Raw genomic sequence first — 16,401 nt, 5'->3', positions numbered from 1 at the left:
AACTCCAACATCAATAGCATTCACTATCATCTACAGTCAACCAAACCCCACCTACTCTTCTTAACAGAAACCCAAATTTCACCTTCCCCCAGCACCATCCATCTCAACCATCCAAACTATTCACTATTTAACTCCTTTCGACCTAAGAATTGCCCAACTTTGACCTTCTTTGGCTAAAAATATCCCTCCCCAACTCAGTAAAATTCATCTGCTGTCTCTATCGCTCTCCCAATACCACCAACCACTCCGAGCTCTTTATTTCCTCTCCTCAAAAGTTGATTTCCTCCAGTCCCACTATCCTAATAGTGAAATCATCCTCCTAGGTGATTTTAATGTCAATAACACCAACTGGCTTTCCTCTTCCAGTTGTACATATCCTGCAGGCAGAGACACTGAAATATTTGCCATCACCAACGACCTTACACAAATAGTTCACAAGCCGACCAGAATACCAGATAACCCAAATCACTCCCCAAATACCCTAGATCTCTTCCTTACCAATGACCCTTCCAAATATACAGTGAATGTAGTGAGCCCCTTGGGTAATTCGGACCACAACCTAGTGCTCATCTCCTGCCCCATGCAACAATGCTTACACGGTCACACCTGCACAAGAGTAGTCTGGCATTATAACAGTGCCAAATGGGACAGCCTCCAAGACTACTATGCTTCATTCCCTTGATTAGACTATTGTTTGCAGTCATCCAATCCAAACATATGCACTGAACACATCACCAAAGTAATCCTCATTGGCATGATAACATACATTCCCCACACCACTCTGAACTGCCGTCCCCTATCCAAACCCTGGTTCTCCAAAAGATGTGCCAAGGCTGTACTAATGAAAAACCAGGCATACCATGACTGGCTCAAATTAAAAATTTGAGCCAGTCATGGTATGCTCAAATTAAAATACTGAAGCTTGAAATAGATGCAAAAAAATTATCAATGATTCCAAAACAGAATTTGAATGGACAAAAAGAAGGAAACTTACAGCCTGTCCTAGCGGCAGCCATGCCTTTTGGTCTCTTGCCAAAGCAATTGGTTGCAACTTTTGCCCTACACTACTCCCACCCTATCATACCCAGATGGCTCAATTGCAACATCACCCACAGAAAAAGCTAATTTCCTGGCTTCACACTTTGCCTGCAATGCACACATAACCGACAATGGCAAATGCCCCCCCCCTCCAGTTATCCCAACTGCCCAACATACAATGCCCCCTGTATCCTTCTGCCAGAAAGAGATCATAAACCTGTTGTCAAAATTAGACACAAAAAAAGTCCCTGGCCCTGATAGCGTTCCTCCAATTGTCCTGAAGGTCTGTGCAGCAGAACTGACTTCTATCCTATGCAGGCTGTACACACTATCTTACTCCACTGATATATATTCCAAAGCCGGGAAATTGGCCTATATTCAGCCCATTCCCAAGAAGGAGACAAATCACTGCCATCTAACTGCCACCCTATCTCATTCACCTCAATCCTATCTAAAGTGATGGAGAAAACCATCAATTCTCAACTACTACTCTACCTTGAAGGTACCCAGCTATTAAGCGACCACCAGTACAGATTCCGCCGATGCTGATCAACAGGTGACCTGCTCTCATATATCACCCATCTCTGGACATATACCATGGTATATGTCCAGAGATGGGTGATATATACCATGGTATATAACCGGGTCTGGCACAAAGGCCTACTAAGCAAATGTACATCATTTGGACTGTCTCAGGACTTCTGCAGATGGATTGCCAGCTTCCTGTCTGGAAGCTGGCAATCTACCATTACACATAGTGTAATGGTAGATGGCTACCTATCCTCCCACTATTCAACTAATGCTGGGATCCCACAGGGTTCAGTTCTCTCACCGACCCTCTTCCTTCTATATATCAATGACCTACTTCAGTTGACCTCCAACCCAATACACAGTTTTGCAAATGACAGCACATTGCACTCTTCCTTTCATATGATAAACCTTACCCTACACAACTCACTTCAACCCACAGAACATCAACCACAACTTCCCTTAATGGAGACCTCCGAAACATCCTCCGATAGGGTTCATATAACCTCGTCAACTTTAACGCTAGTAAAACCCAGTTGTTTTATTTCTCACAAAAAAAAAAAAAAAAAAAAAAACATTTTCCCCCAGTATTATTTTTGATAACACTCAAATCCCCAGACAAGATGAAATTTCTCTTCTCAGAATTACCATAACATCAGGCCTCTCCTAGCATAAACACATCACAACAATTGCATCCTCAGCTCCAAAACACTAGGCTTTCTCTTTCACTCAAGACGTTACTTCACTTCAAAACAGCTGTTAACCTTATACAAATCGCAAATCCGTCCAGTTATCGAATACTGTTCTCACATTTGGAGTGGGGCTCCTAAAAGCTCCCTCAAAATGCTTGAGGGAGCATTTAGGAGGATAAATTAGACTGATAAATGATCCATCTCTTACCAACTCACTCCCCCCCCCCGACTTTCACATAGACGTTTAGTCTCTGCAATTTGTATGTTCTACAAATATTTTCATGGAAAATGATCATCTGAAACAACATCAATAATTCTCCCACTCTGTACTGACAGTACAGAGTGGGAGAATACGGTTCAGTACAGTACTGACTGTACTGTACTGAACCCATTGGACCCAACATAAAAAATAAAAAATAATAAAAAATTGATCAGGAGTTATCTCTGGTGGTTTGTGTATTGTTGATTCTGCCCTTCCCCTCCCAATTTTCTCAGAAGTGACCAGCTTTTCTGGCTAGATTCGGTGAGGTCAAGTTCATGGATGGCTGAGATCCATCTTTCCATTCCTTTCTGTTTTTGTTGAACATTGATATGAGCTCCTTAGCAATAGTTAGGTCTTCAGTTTCTTCATATTTGGCTAAAAGTCCCACAGCTTCCCTACTCCAGCATGGGATGTACTGTTTTCTGTAGCTTTGGCTGCATTTTTGATTAGTTTAGCAAATCTGGAACAGCAATTAGAGGTGGGTGGTATTGATGTAATGATTTGCTCAATTTGTTTCTCAAATACATTCCAGTTGAAACACTTTCATTAGAGGCAAATGATTACTAATAATTTACTGATTGGTATTATGTATGTCCAATAAGTTACTGTAGGTGGAACATATTATAATCATCTTATAATGTATAAATATGCAAGTTCACATTTATGACAGGCATAATTAAATAACTTATGAGGAGAGGGAAAGAGATTTGTTTCTGAAATATAAATAACTTAACCAATAATAAAGAGCACCTGTATACAATGGTAGTTTAGTAAATGACTGTAGGGAGGGGACATATCCAACTAATACTGTTGACTGGATGATTCAACTAGGTACAAAATGAATTATGTGTGTGTATGTGATGATGATGGCTAAACGACCAAATCATCCTATAAAATGCTATGTTTATTATATGTATTTATTTCAATTTTTTTTATTTATATTTCAATTTTTTTTTGTTTTCTCAAAAGAATTTTAATTTATTTATTAGTAATGATTGTTAAAATCAGTGTACACTTTTTTACATAGTAATGACTATTAGATATGCTAATATTTTGTTTGAGATCACAAGATAGTCTTTTTCATATGTTTTACACAAAAAATGAACCCCTCTATGTTTATAGAGGGAATCATTTTTTGTGTAAAACATGATCTATTTTTATTTAAAGGAATGAACAGATTTTTATACAAAGAACACTATTATTATTATTACCCTAAGATCCCATGGAGTCAAAGACTCATCTAGGAGGTCCCTTTGTCATACACAGCTTATTATGCTGCACCTTAAACACATTCAAATTCTCTGCAGACATCACAATCCCAGGCAAAGCATTCCAATCATCCACAACTCTGCATGCAAAAAAAACCTGCTTCTCACTCCTTTGTCCACACCTTCCTTATAAGCTTCCAAGGAGGACTTCTTGTTCTCCCACCATTTTATGAAAAACCTAATCAACATTGATCCTATAACAACCCCTTACCAACCTGTATGTCTCTATCATATCACCCTTCTTCCTCCTATCCACTAGACTCTGTAAATTGCATCTTCTCAACCTTTGCTCATATTCAATATTCCAGATATCACAAACTACCTTAGTCAATCACCTCTGGACCCTTTCCAACATCTTTGTCTTTTTGAAAACCAGATGACTAAGTCTGTGTACAGTAGTCCATGTGTGGCCTAATCAGAGTCTTATACAATGGAACAAGAATCTTCTTACATCTACAAATCATCTGCAATATTCCCAGAATTTGTTGTGTTGTCCTCACAATTTTGGCAATGTGTCCTCTAAATTTTAGATCCTTATCCACCATCACCCCAAGATCTCTTATTTCCTCCATCTCTAACATATATTCTAACAAGTATAAATTCTACATCCCATCTTTGTTTCCCAAATTTTAAAACCTTACATTTCATAACAATGAACTGGCATCTCCACTCCCATGCCCATTCACTCAATCTATTCAAGTCTTTTGTAAGGCCATAATATCTGCTCTACTTTTCATAGTTCATCCCAACTTTGCATCATCTGCAAACAACTGAATATCCTCATCATCCCCCTGAGGTACACCACTAGTGACTTTCCTCTTCCGGAATCTTGCTCCACCATATACAACTTGCTGATACATATCAGATGGCCAATCTCCAATCCAATGCACTAGTCTAATATCCAACCTCATCTGCTCTAGTTTAACTATGAACTTATAATGTGGTAAGCTATCAAAAGCCTTTGCAAAAGTCTGAGTATACTACTATGTATCTATCTCCAGCATCCAAAGCTGTTGTCACCTTATTGTAATAAGTAAGTAGATTACTACAACATGACCTCCCTTTATTAAATCTGGTCCATCATTGTCAACCCAATTCTGGATCCTGATTCTCACCAGTCTTTCCGACACTTTCAACCACAACACCTGTCATACAGACTAGCCTATAACTTTGATGCTTGAATTCTTTCACCTCATCTTTCACCTCTTCCTCACAGTCAGTCTCTCCTGCTCATCATCAACTGCTCTCAAACTCTCCATGAGAATGAAAGATCTTTATGAACCGCTCATTAAATATCTCAGCTATATCTTCTGCATATTCATTCATTTATTTAGCATAATAAAAAAAGACACATAACATCTATATATATAATACATATCTATGTAGACAAGATAAATGAAACAGGTATTGTATATGTACAAATAACTAGTAAAAATATAAAATTTAGATTAAAAAAGTCACTAAAATTTTAAATCTAGTTCAGCTAGCCATTCAAGAGCTGAAGGATCTGTCTCAAAAAAGAGTCCCTCAGTTACCAGGGTAGGCTCTTATGTTACAATCCTCTACAATGTGCCAGATGGTTTAGTTTGTGGCCCCCACAGTAACATTGGGGTGTAGGTGATCTTCCCCACTTGTGTAAGCTGTCTTTGCAGATACCATGTCCTGTGCATATCCTATTTAAGTTTTTCCATAAGTGACATGGAAGCTCGATACCTTTTGGATTTTGGTTGGGAAAGATATACACGTTTAAGTCCAGTGGTGATTTTTCCTTCCAAGTTTCTAGCAATTTTGATTTAACATTGAAATCACTATTTACAATCACTATCTTCAGCTAGTATCAGTGGAAGTCATCAGGATTTAAGGTGATTTATATTTACATGTGGGAGGTTGTCATGAACTGGTAACAGGGGGTTACTATTTATTTTCTGTACTCTTTTACAAGAGCATCTTGTCTGCACAAGTTTGATGGTGCAATGTTGTTCAAAACTGGAAGCCAGTAGAGGGGAGTGGATTTATCTCTGCAGCAGTCGTTCTTATACCATTTTCTCCAATCAATATAATCCTTCCATCATCATTTTTTTTGTTGGCTACATATCGAAAGAACTCCCTTGGATTCTTTTTAGATTCATTAACTAACTGCTGTTCATACTTTACTTTTGCTAACCAAATCACCCTCCCTGCCTGTAATCCTGATGGAATTGAATATTACCACTCCTCTTATGTTGCCTCCACCTACCTTATTTATCCTTCTGACCCTTGGAATACATTCATTTAGACACTAGTCTAAACATTCCCTCTCACACAAATACCATATAGTGCACAGATATGAAAAAAGAAGTACAAGTTTTATTGTATCAAATATAGTAAAAAGATAATTAGTCCATGTACTATATTATACTATATTAAGTGACAATTAGTAATTAGTGCAACAGAAAGAGAGCAAGAGAGTACTAGAATGAAATTTGTATAACATATTACAAATTTGCATAAAATATATGGTCAAAATGCACTTGTTGAATGCAGAAACCAACCAATTTATGTAAAGCAAATAAAGCTATAACAATTTCACCTATCTTAAAGATATATCAAGTCCCAATACTCGTTTTGCAGATAAAATGCTACCAAAATATTGAAAAACTGGCATACCACATATATAATTGAAACCTTGGTAAAAATGCACCAGCTCAATGTAGAAGTGACATAATATACATCAGACAAGTCCTTGCCTGATGATCAACAGCCATGAGACACAGCCCAGCATTAACATTTTAACTAGTCTTGCAATAGAGCAACCCACAAAAGAGTAGAAAGAGTACATTATACACAAAAAAGGAAAGGAATAAGACTAAGGATGCAAACTATAGGCTAAATCTGGTCTGGGATTATGTTTAAGTGCTGGAGAAGTTGATGAGGACTAGCATTCAGAATGGGGTTGATAATAACAGTATTCTCAGTGATGATCAGCTAGTGTTTATTAAATGGAAAAGGGAGGCCATGTTTTTTTCCGCTTATGTACAACATAGGGTGACAAATTCATTGTACAATGGAGATGCATATATGCTACACTTGGATTTTTCAAAGACATTTGATAAATTTGCTACACAACAAGCTAGTAACTAAAGTGGAACAGATGGGATTGGATAATAGATTGGTGAGTTGGATAGGTGATTGTCTGTCAGATAGTATCAATGGGTCATGTATGGAGAAGTGGTATCCCAAAAGAGGAAGGTCATTTTGTGGAGTGCTGAAGGGGGTCTGTTTTCAGACAATGACTGTTTATCTTTAAATTAAAGATGTCAAAAAATTATATTCTTGGTTTAATCCTTTAACCAAGTGTAAGCAAAAACAGTTTGCACCTGAAATATTTTCAGGACAGGGAAACTCGTATATCGAAGCTAATGACTTCACATCACTTGCCTTAGTAGACTATAATGCAAAATACATATCCTTACGGAGATGCATAATGCTATGCATTATGGGAAAGGTAACCACTCAGACTGGTTTCGATCTTTATTGAGGTCTCATTAGTGAGAGTCAGATCCAGAGGTGATATTAAGAGTGAAGTAATGCAGAAGTCCTGAAAATACTTCAGATGCAAACTGTGTTTGCTTACACTTGGATAAAAGATTAAACCAAGAATATAATTTCTGACATCTTTAATTTATAGTATAACCAACTGGAAAAACTTCCACCAACTATCACTAATTCAGAGTATTTTAATAATAAGGTGTGACACCTTTTGGCTACTTGTATATGAAAATATGACTTCTGCATTACTTGTGAATAGAAGAAAGATGGATGAAGAGTTTATTGAGGTGACAACCACCATACCCTTGGAGGGTAATGGATGGCAATGCTGTAGCCAATGAAGTTCTAACTGAGGCTCGGCCATTGCTGTTACCCTCCTGCCATGACCAGAGCTTTAATAGCTCAATAACACCTTATCCCTACACTATCCTCTACAGATAACGGGGAAGATGAAAAGCATTCTTGCTTCGCCCCTTTAAGCCAGTCCTTATAAGGATAAGGATAGAAGAAAGATGGATTGGAATTGGACAGATTATTGAATGGAAAATAAGGTGACTTTTGACGAGATCGGACGTGTTATTTTAGACTGTGCCTGATTGAATTTTTTATATAAGTTTTTTCGGGAATCTCACATTGTACTGGCGCACAGTTCGAAACCCACTGTCTCCCCCTCTACATGAAAAATTCATGAGGTCTGGCCGTGTAAGCCCCACCTGCAACGAGGACTAGTGGTGGATGTATGGTACTTTAGGGAGGTAAGTTTCCACTCTGTGGCCAAGTGAGTTCTTGACACTCCTTTCCCCTGTTACTTAGGGCACTATGAACTTTAACATATATTGTTTTGCTGGTAGACACCCATGTGTGTCTGCGGGATTTGCCAGTGGACCCTCCAAAGTCTACAGGATTATCTATAGACACCAGAATATTCTTTGACAATATATGGTGAAGAATAATGGAAAACGTAAAAGACATTAAGGAAGCCATTAAAAATTTAAACAAAGATCGGACTCTCGACGTTCTTAAATTTACCTTAAAGAAATTTGAGACAGCATATCCTGACTGTCTGAATTTCTACGCTCAGGTTAATGACATGGAAGAAGTTGATGTGGACACTGAAGGGGACTTCACACCTGTTCCACCACCAAAGACACCCCGACAATATGATTGTTCCCAGACAGAACAATCAAACAAAGGGCAAAGAACATCTGAAAATCATATGGAAGAGGATGAACACATGATACCCAAGACAGAAAAGAAAAGGTCCCTCCAGTTATCCTCCGAGACAAAGAGAAGTGAACCTCAGTCTTGAGGTCCTTAGGAGAACAAAACATCAACTTCTCCAGGGCAAGAAATACTGATGAGGGTGTAAAGATCCATCCTGCTACTGTTTCAGGTTATCGTAATATGATGAAAATACTGGACAACTCGAAAAATTGCCATTCCATACCTTCACACTAGCAAGCAGAAAAATCTTAAAGTGGTGCTTAGAGGGGTTGCTGAGGGCATCACAACTGATGAGATCACTGCCGACCTCATCAGCCAAGGACTGACTCCAATCAAAGTCAGCAGGAGGACACTGAGATCTGACAAAAGGCCAATGCCACTGGTATTGGTCAAAATCAGCAACACACAGAAAAGGATATATGAAGTGACAGATATTTGCAGGCTCAAAATTATAACCGAGCCTCTAAGGAAGAAGGCATAGGCAGAGCAATGCCATAGATGCCAAAAATTTGGGCATGCCCAAAAGCTGTGCAGAGCTGCCTACAGATGTCTGAAATGTGGAGAGGGACACCAAACCAACACCTGCACCAAGCCAAGATCTACACCTGCTTGTGCTAACTGTAGAGGACCACATCCCGCTAATTACAAGGGGTTGCCTTTTCCACCCAAAAAATCATGGGTCAGCAAGAGTGAACCCTGCTCCCCCCATGCAATGACAAAATAAGCAACCAAGCAGGTCACTCTCCTGATTGAAATATCTCACATTCAACAGCACAGGAAGGCAAGCGACTCTTCATCCATGACTAAAACATAAGCAGAGGCAGCACAAATTCAGATTCCTTCATCTCAAGAGCAAACAAGCTCCAAGTTAACACCAGTTCTAACTGCTTTGCTTGCCACAATGTTTCATGAATTTAGCAAAGCAAGCACCTCACCATCTTCCAAAAAGAGATTTTATCTAGAAACCCAATCCACATTGACAGCTCTCTATAATGTATAAACAATTCAAACTAAACTCCCTCATGGTTATGGCATGGAATGCTAACGGCCTGACAAATAAAATTATTGAGGTGCAAATTATTCACAAACAGATACAATCCAGACATAATCTTGATCAGTGAATCACACCACAGACCACCCAAGATTAAGAGGATATATACTATATAGGACAGACAGACTCTGGTCAAAAGATCCCATGGCAATCAGAGGCCAAATATCTTGGGGTTAAAAAAAGGAGTTTCTTATCCAGTAGTACTGGATAAGAAACTCCTTTTTTTTTTTTTTTAACAAGCACATCCATAATAGCTCAACTCTACCCAATGATCAACTGCAAGAGTAAACTGAATTTACAAAATAAATTCCTACTTTACCAGATGGTTATATGTCCAGTTATTATCTACGCCTCACCAGCATGGAGTCACACTTCACAATCAAACATTTCAAAATTACAAAGAATCCAAAATAAGTGCCTAAGGATGATTCTAGATGCCCCATGGTTTATCAAAAATTCACAGATTCATCAAGAAACCGGCATTCCATACATCTCCTCCCTTCTTCGTGATCCCGCAGAAAAATTCTTCATCAAGTCAAGTTCACATTCAAACCCGCTGATCATACAAGCTGTCAATTACAATGAGTACTACAAATACAAAAGACTGAAGGCTATTCTACTCCCAGCTGATCATAACTAATACAACTCCCCCAGAGGGTGAGCTTAAAACTCACAAAACTCCCTTTCCCAAATAACTTCCTTTATAGACAAAGGGGAATGTGAAAAGCATTTTTGCTTCACCCATCCTGACAGTAGCATTATATGTTATAAGAGAAGAAAGAGATGAGAATATGATTGAGACATATAATGTGGAGATTTTTCATAAAGAAAAGGGAGACAGGGATAGAACAAGAAGCCATTTCCTGGAAGCTGTATAAGTAGGGTGCGAAAAGCTACGTTAATATTTGTTAATAATAATATATTGATGTTAATATTGCTACTATTGATAATAATAATAATAATAAGCTGGATGCAATTTTGTAGATACTGTTATTTCTTGAAGTGGACTTATTATCATGTACTACTAATAAAGTTTTGGATAACATTGTAATGGATGTCTAGTAATAATGTTATAATAATAAAAGAAAATTCTTCCTAAACTGGATTCAATCAAATTTAATGTTTTATAAAATTATAAGGGATGTATTAAAAAAACAATACCTAAAAGCTATATACTAAAATATAATAAAAAAAAACTCACTTTTTGGACATGGTCCATCACATGGCACACATTCATCTTTCTGGGCTTTTTTATTAGCTGGGCAAGATCGTACACAAGCACCACTGTCCCTTAATAAGTGCTCTATCAAAATTTAAAACAAAAATATTCATTCTAACAACATTTTCCCAACTTATACAGCAAACTATTTACAAAATAGTTTGTTATAAATTATTTACAATTATAAGTTATAAATTATTTACAAAATCTGTATCTATTACTTTAGATACCAAGCCTCTCATCATCTTTATTTTAAAAAGTACACTATGATATCATTCTTATATCAATGACTTTGAACAAATTAATGACTACTACAATTTGGACTGATATTCTTATGGATAAATCAAGTGAAAAAATAAAATAAAATGCTCATCTATAACAGCTAGACAAAACCTTAACTTTTAAACAAGTTTCACTGCATTGCATCAAATTATCTGGAATTATTATTATCTGAGATTTAATGATTTAATGAATTAATGATTAATTAATTAAGTAGAATATAAAATATCAAATATATATGCTCCAGGGTTCAGTTTTAGGACTCTTGTTAGTTAATATATGTATATTCATTACTAATTTAATTTAAATATTACACACAAAATCTTTCCCTTTGATATTGACAGGAAACTGGATAAAGTAGTAAATTTTTCAGACAAACTTAATTCTTTTGGGGAAAATGTTAAAAGAAGATTGGAAGGGAAGAAATAAAATTTAAGTATATGCATATATGCAATTTGGCAATAAAACACAGAAACATTTATATACAATCATAATCATCATCACATCAACTTCTTGTTATGTTCAGGATATTATGACAAAACTTCACAATTAAGTTTACATTATACTAATCTTCTGTCAATGATTCGCCTTCAAATTAGTCCATTATCCATCAGCACTCCCAATATTGTCATATTTAATATTTTAGGATATTTCTGACTGAATCAATTCACTTAGGTCATCTATTCAGGTCCTTATTTTTTTTTTTTCCCTCACAACTCTCACTGGTTGCCAGAACATCAGTTTCATCAATATTTTTGGTCTACACTTCTAAAGTTTAGCACTAATCAATGTAATCATGCAGTCTTATCTTGGCTATCTCTCCATTCTCCAACCGACAAGCAACGGTTAGTATCCCACTTTGACATCGATGTGGATGTTGACGTGGAGATGAAAATCTGAAATGGCCTGAAATTTTCATCTTCAGTAGAGCAAGGTCACTGTCTAAGCGTTATCATATCCACATCATAAAATGTGTTTTAGGTTTACAACCTTTCATGTGTGGGACTGACATTAAACAGAAGATTTCAGGAATTCAAGTTCACCCAGTCTTAGCTGAGGTCATGTGGCATATATCTCATCATCATCATCCCTGCTCAACAAAATGTTACACAAGAAAAATCACAAATTCCTCATATCTCATCTTTCTAGTTTATCATAGTCTTTCTTCATAAATTTTAACTGCTTCCACTCTTAACTGCTACCACACTGGAATAAAGAGGCATGATGTTAATAAAATAATTCTTATGGATCTTCTATGGTCTTCTTCTATTCTCACACCATATAATGTTCTTAGTATTCAGGATTTTATTCTCTTAAATGTCAACATAATTTCAGGAAGGAATTTCCTGAGTTGTCTTCAATGTTTTCCATGATGACCTTAAAATTTATCCAAATCCCAACTGGTTATTATGATCTATGAATATACTTTAATCTTTGACTTTTTTCATCTCTTGTTTGCATATGTTACTATATCCTTTCTTTCACAATTTCACATGATGATCAGCAACAATCATTATAATAAATTATGGTGACAAATACCATGTTAGAGCAATATGTTTATATTCAATTTAATATAAACCAAAATAATCATGTGATGTTTAAACCTTCATATCATTTAGAATATTTATACACACATACATATATATATATATTATTATTATTACCCCAAGACCCCATGGAGTCAAAGACTCATCTAGGAGGTCCTTTTTTCATATACACACAGCTCATCATACCATGCTTTAAATATGCTCAAATTCTCTGCAGACACCCACCACACTTTCAGGCAAGGCATTCCAATCATTCATTGTTTGCATGTAAAAAACCTGCTTCTCACTCCCATGCTCACACCTTCTTTATACAGTTTCCAGGAATGGCCTCTGGTTCTCCCCTGATCTCCCACTGTTTTCTATACAACCTCTCCAACACTGATCCTATAACAACCTCTTACTAACTTGTAGGTCTCATTCATATCTCCCCTCTTCCTCCTATCCACTAGACTCTGTAAATTGCATCTTCCCAATCTTTCCTCATATTTGATTCCAGAGATCAGAAACTACCTTAGTCAATTGCCTCTGGACCCTTTCCAACATCTCTACATTTTTTTGAAAACCAGGTGACCAAATCTGGGCACAATAGTCCATGTGTGGCCTAATCAAAGCCTTATACAATGGAACAAGAATCTCTCTACTTCTGCAAGGTAGGGAGAATTATTCCCAGAAGTCTTTATATTGTCTTAACAATTTTGGCAATGTGTCCCTTAAATTTCAGATCCTTATCCACTATCACCCCAAGATCTCTTATTGCCTCTACCTCCGACAATATATCTCCACCAAGTATAAATTCTACATCCCATCTTTGTTTCCCAAATTTTAAAACCTTACATTTTGCAACATTGAACTCGCATTCCCATTCCTGTGCCCAATCACTCAATTTATTCAAGCCTTCTTGTAAGGCCACAACATCTTCTCTACTCTTCATAGTTTGTCCCAAATTTGTATCATCTGCCAACAACTGAATATCTCCATCCAAATCTTCACCAATATCATTTCGCATATAAGATAAACAGTAATGGCCCTAAAACATCTGAGACCACTAGTGACTTTCCTTTTCTGGAATATTGCTCCCCCATACACAGCTTGCTGATACCTATCAGATAGCCAGTCTCCAATCCAATGCACTCACCTAATATCCAATCTCATCTGCTCTACTTTGACTATCAAGTTATCATTGCGGTAATCTATCAAAAGCCTTTGCAAAATCTAAGTATATTACTGTGTATCCCTCTCCTCTGTCCAAAGAAGCCATCACCTTATTGTAATAAGCAAGTAGATTACTAAAACACGACCTCCCTTTAGCAAATCCATGCTGTCTATCAAAGATAATACCATTGTTGTCAGCCCAAATCTGGATCCAAGTTCTCACACGCTTCTCCAACAACTTAACCACAACACCTGACACACAGATAGGCCTATAATCTGATGCTTGACTTCTATTACCTCCCTTATGAAGTGGCATAATAACCTTGCCTTCCTTAGGAACTTGACCCAGTGCAAGACTCATATTAAAAAAATATGTCAAGGCAGATGTTAACTCCCTGGCATATTCCTTCAGAATATGTGGTGACAATGGTGCACCCAGAGGGGAGACAAGGGGTCCTGGCTCCTCCAAAAAAAAAAAAGGTAACAAACACTAGAAAATTTTCCAAAAATCTTTTCCATATTAATAAAATTCATTTTTTTTTATTTGTGTTGTGTCGTGTCTTCTATTTCTATACTACTTATGAATTAGCAATCATTGCAGATGCTCAATCATAGGTTGCATGCGATGCATAGTGTATATTCTCAAATCGTCTATGCAACTCGGCACCCCCCCCCCAAGATTAAACCCTGAGTGCGCTACTGCGTGGTGATATATTATCTAGTCCCACAGCCTTATTAACATCAAGTTTGTTCAACTCCCCATACACCTCTTGCCACCTACAGTCAGTCTCTCCTCATCATCAACTGCTCTCAATCTCTCCATGAAGTCATATTCACAAGAATGAAAGACCTTTATGAAATGCTCATTAAGTATCTCCACTATATATCTTCCACAAGAGCTGTCCTTATATCATTTTCTCCAATCAATGTCATCCTTCCATAATCATTCTCTTTTTTTTGCTGGCTACATATCAAAAGAACTCCCTAGGATTCTTTTTGGCTTTATTAGCTAATTGCTGCTCATACGTCACTTTTGCTACCCTTATCAATCAAGTCATCCAGCTTGCCTGGTCTTTGTAATCCTCATGGAATTGGTTATTACCACTTCTCTTATGCTGCCTCTATAACCTTTTTCTCTGTATTGCATGCTTAATCTCTTCATTCGTCCATTTCACACCTACCTTATTTAATCTTCTGACCATTGGAATACATTCAGACATTGCTTCTGATAGATAGTTCTTGAATAGCATTGACACATTCCAACACAACAATATAGTTGGAAACAATATCTCTCTGCAAGTTTTATGTAAGCACTGCACTTAATTCCTTAACTGTGTTTTAGGAAATTTATAACTTTTTAATTTTTTTTTTTTTATGTAATAGAATTTATGAGTATGCTAGCAATAAATTTATGTCCACATTTGGCTGTAATTTTGAAAATTTTTTCATATACAAGTGAAAATGTAGTTCGTCCTTAGTTTTTGGACACCAGCATGTACACACACATGTACACACACACACACACACACACACACACACACACACACACACACACACACACACACACACACACACACACACACACACACACACACACACACACACACAGTATGCTAAATTCACACTAATTTGTTCAACCATTAACCCTCCTGGCCTCCACTGGTACTAAACCTACTATATCAAAGTTAGAGTGTTATTATCTTTGGTTAAAGACTGCAAACTGATAAATTAGGCTAGAGATTACTCACAGATAAGTTAGAACAAAAACAGTATTTTTCTTTTTTTGTTAATGTATTAGCCATTATATGATGATGGCTAATACATTAAATAAGAGGTATTGGCTAGTATGTGCAGTCTTGTGGTAGAGAGTAAAGGATAGACTAGCTGAGGAAAGACGTGTGCCAAGTATATTATTATTATTATTTCGGGCAACTCCAAGGAGTCGACAGACTCATCAAGGGAGGCCCTAACATCATGTCAAGAACAACTATTCGACATCCGCACAGTATCTATCATACCTCGTCTTGAACTCATTCATAGCACCACAACAGACTCTGGCAGCTTATTCCACTCATTCGCCACTCTCCAAGTAAAAAACCTAGCTCTAACACCCTTGCTAACCACATTCTTGCCTAGCTTCTGTGTATGGCCCTAGTCCTCCCACCACCAGTCCTATTCTCAAAAATATCTTCTGAATTAATCTTATAGACACCCTTCAGTAATTTGAATGTCTCAATCATATCATCCCTTTTCTGCCTATCAACCAATTTTTTCAACCCACAAATCTTCAACCTGTTCTCATAAGGTTCATTCCATAGACCTGCTATCATCTTGGTCACTCGTCTCTGGATCAAGAAGAAACCCTGGTGCCCATATCTGGGCACAGTAGTCTAGGTTTTGGCTTTTAATTTCCAGCCACCTGAACCAACAAACATGAATGTATACATTTACTATTGAAACAGAAAACCAAAACTCACTTCCTTTTCGAGATACACTTCTCGCATATCTTCCCTATAACATATACTGGCCAATACATACATACAAACTATTACCACCACCACCCTTCACAAAAACTTGGAGTCATTAACACCCTCAAAAATAGATCTATAACAA

General features: G+C 37.1%; 1 protein-coding gene across 3 annotated transcripts in view; it reads right to left on the bottom strand.

Moving 5' to 3' along the window:
* The window catches only part of LOC150108109 (epidermal growth factor receptor-like), a 495,579-nt gene that overhangs the window by 231,828 nt on the left and 247,350 nt on the right, over positions 1 to 16,401 (bottom strand). For all 3 annotated transcript variants that reach the window (XM_090415594.1, XM_090415593.1, XM_090415595.1), the window contains one exon: positions 10,793 to 10,894. In XM_090415594.1, coding sequence (XP_090271720.1) covers positions 10,793 to 10,894 — 102 coding nt within the window. The remainder of the gene's footprint in view (positions 1 to 10,792; positions 10,895 to 16,401) is intronic.

The sequence above is a fragment of the Typopeltis vanoorti genome, chromosome 3 (genome assembly GCF_054136105.1).
Source record: "Typopeltis vanoorti isolate ZY-2024b chromosome 3, IOZ_Tvanoo_1.0, whole genome shotgun sequence".
NCBI lineage: Eukaryota > Metazoa > Arthropoda > Arachnida > Uropygi > Thelyphonidae > Typopeltis > Typopeltis vanoorti.
Note: the sequence above shows the minus strand (reverse complement) of the source record. Positions and strands in the feature narration are given on the sequence as shown.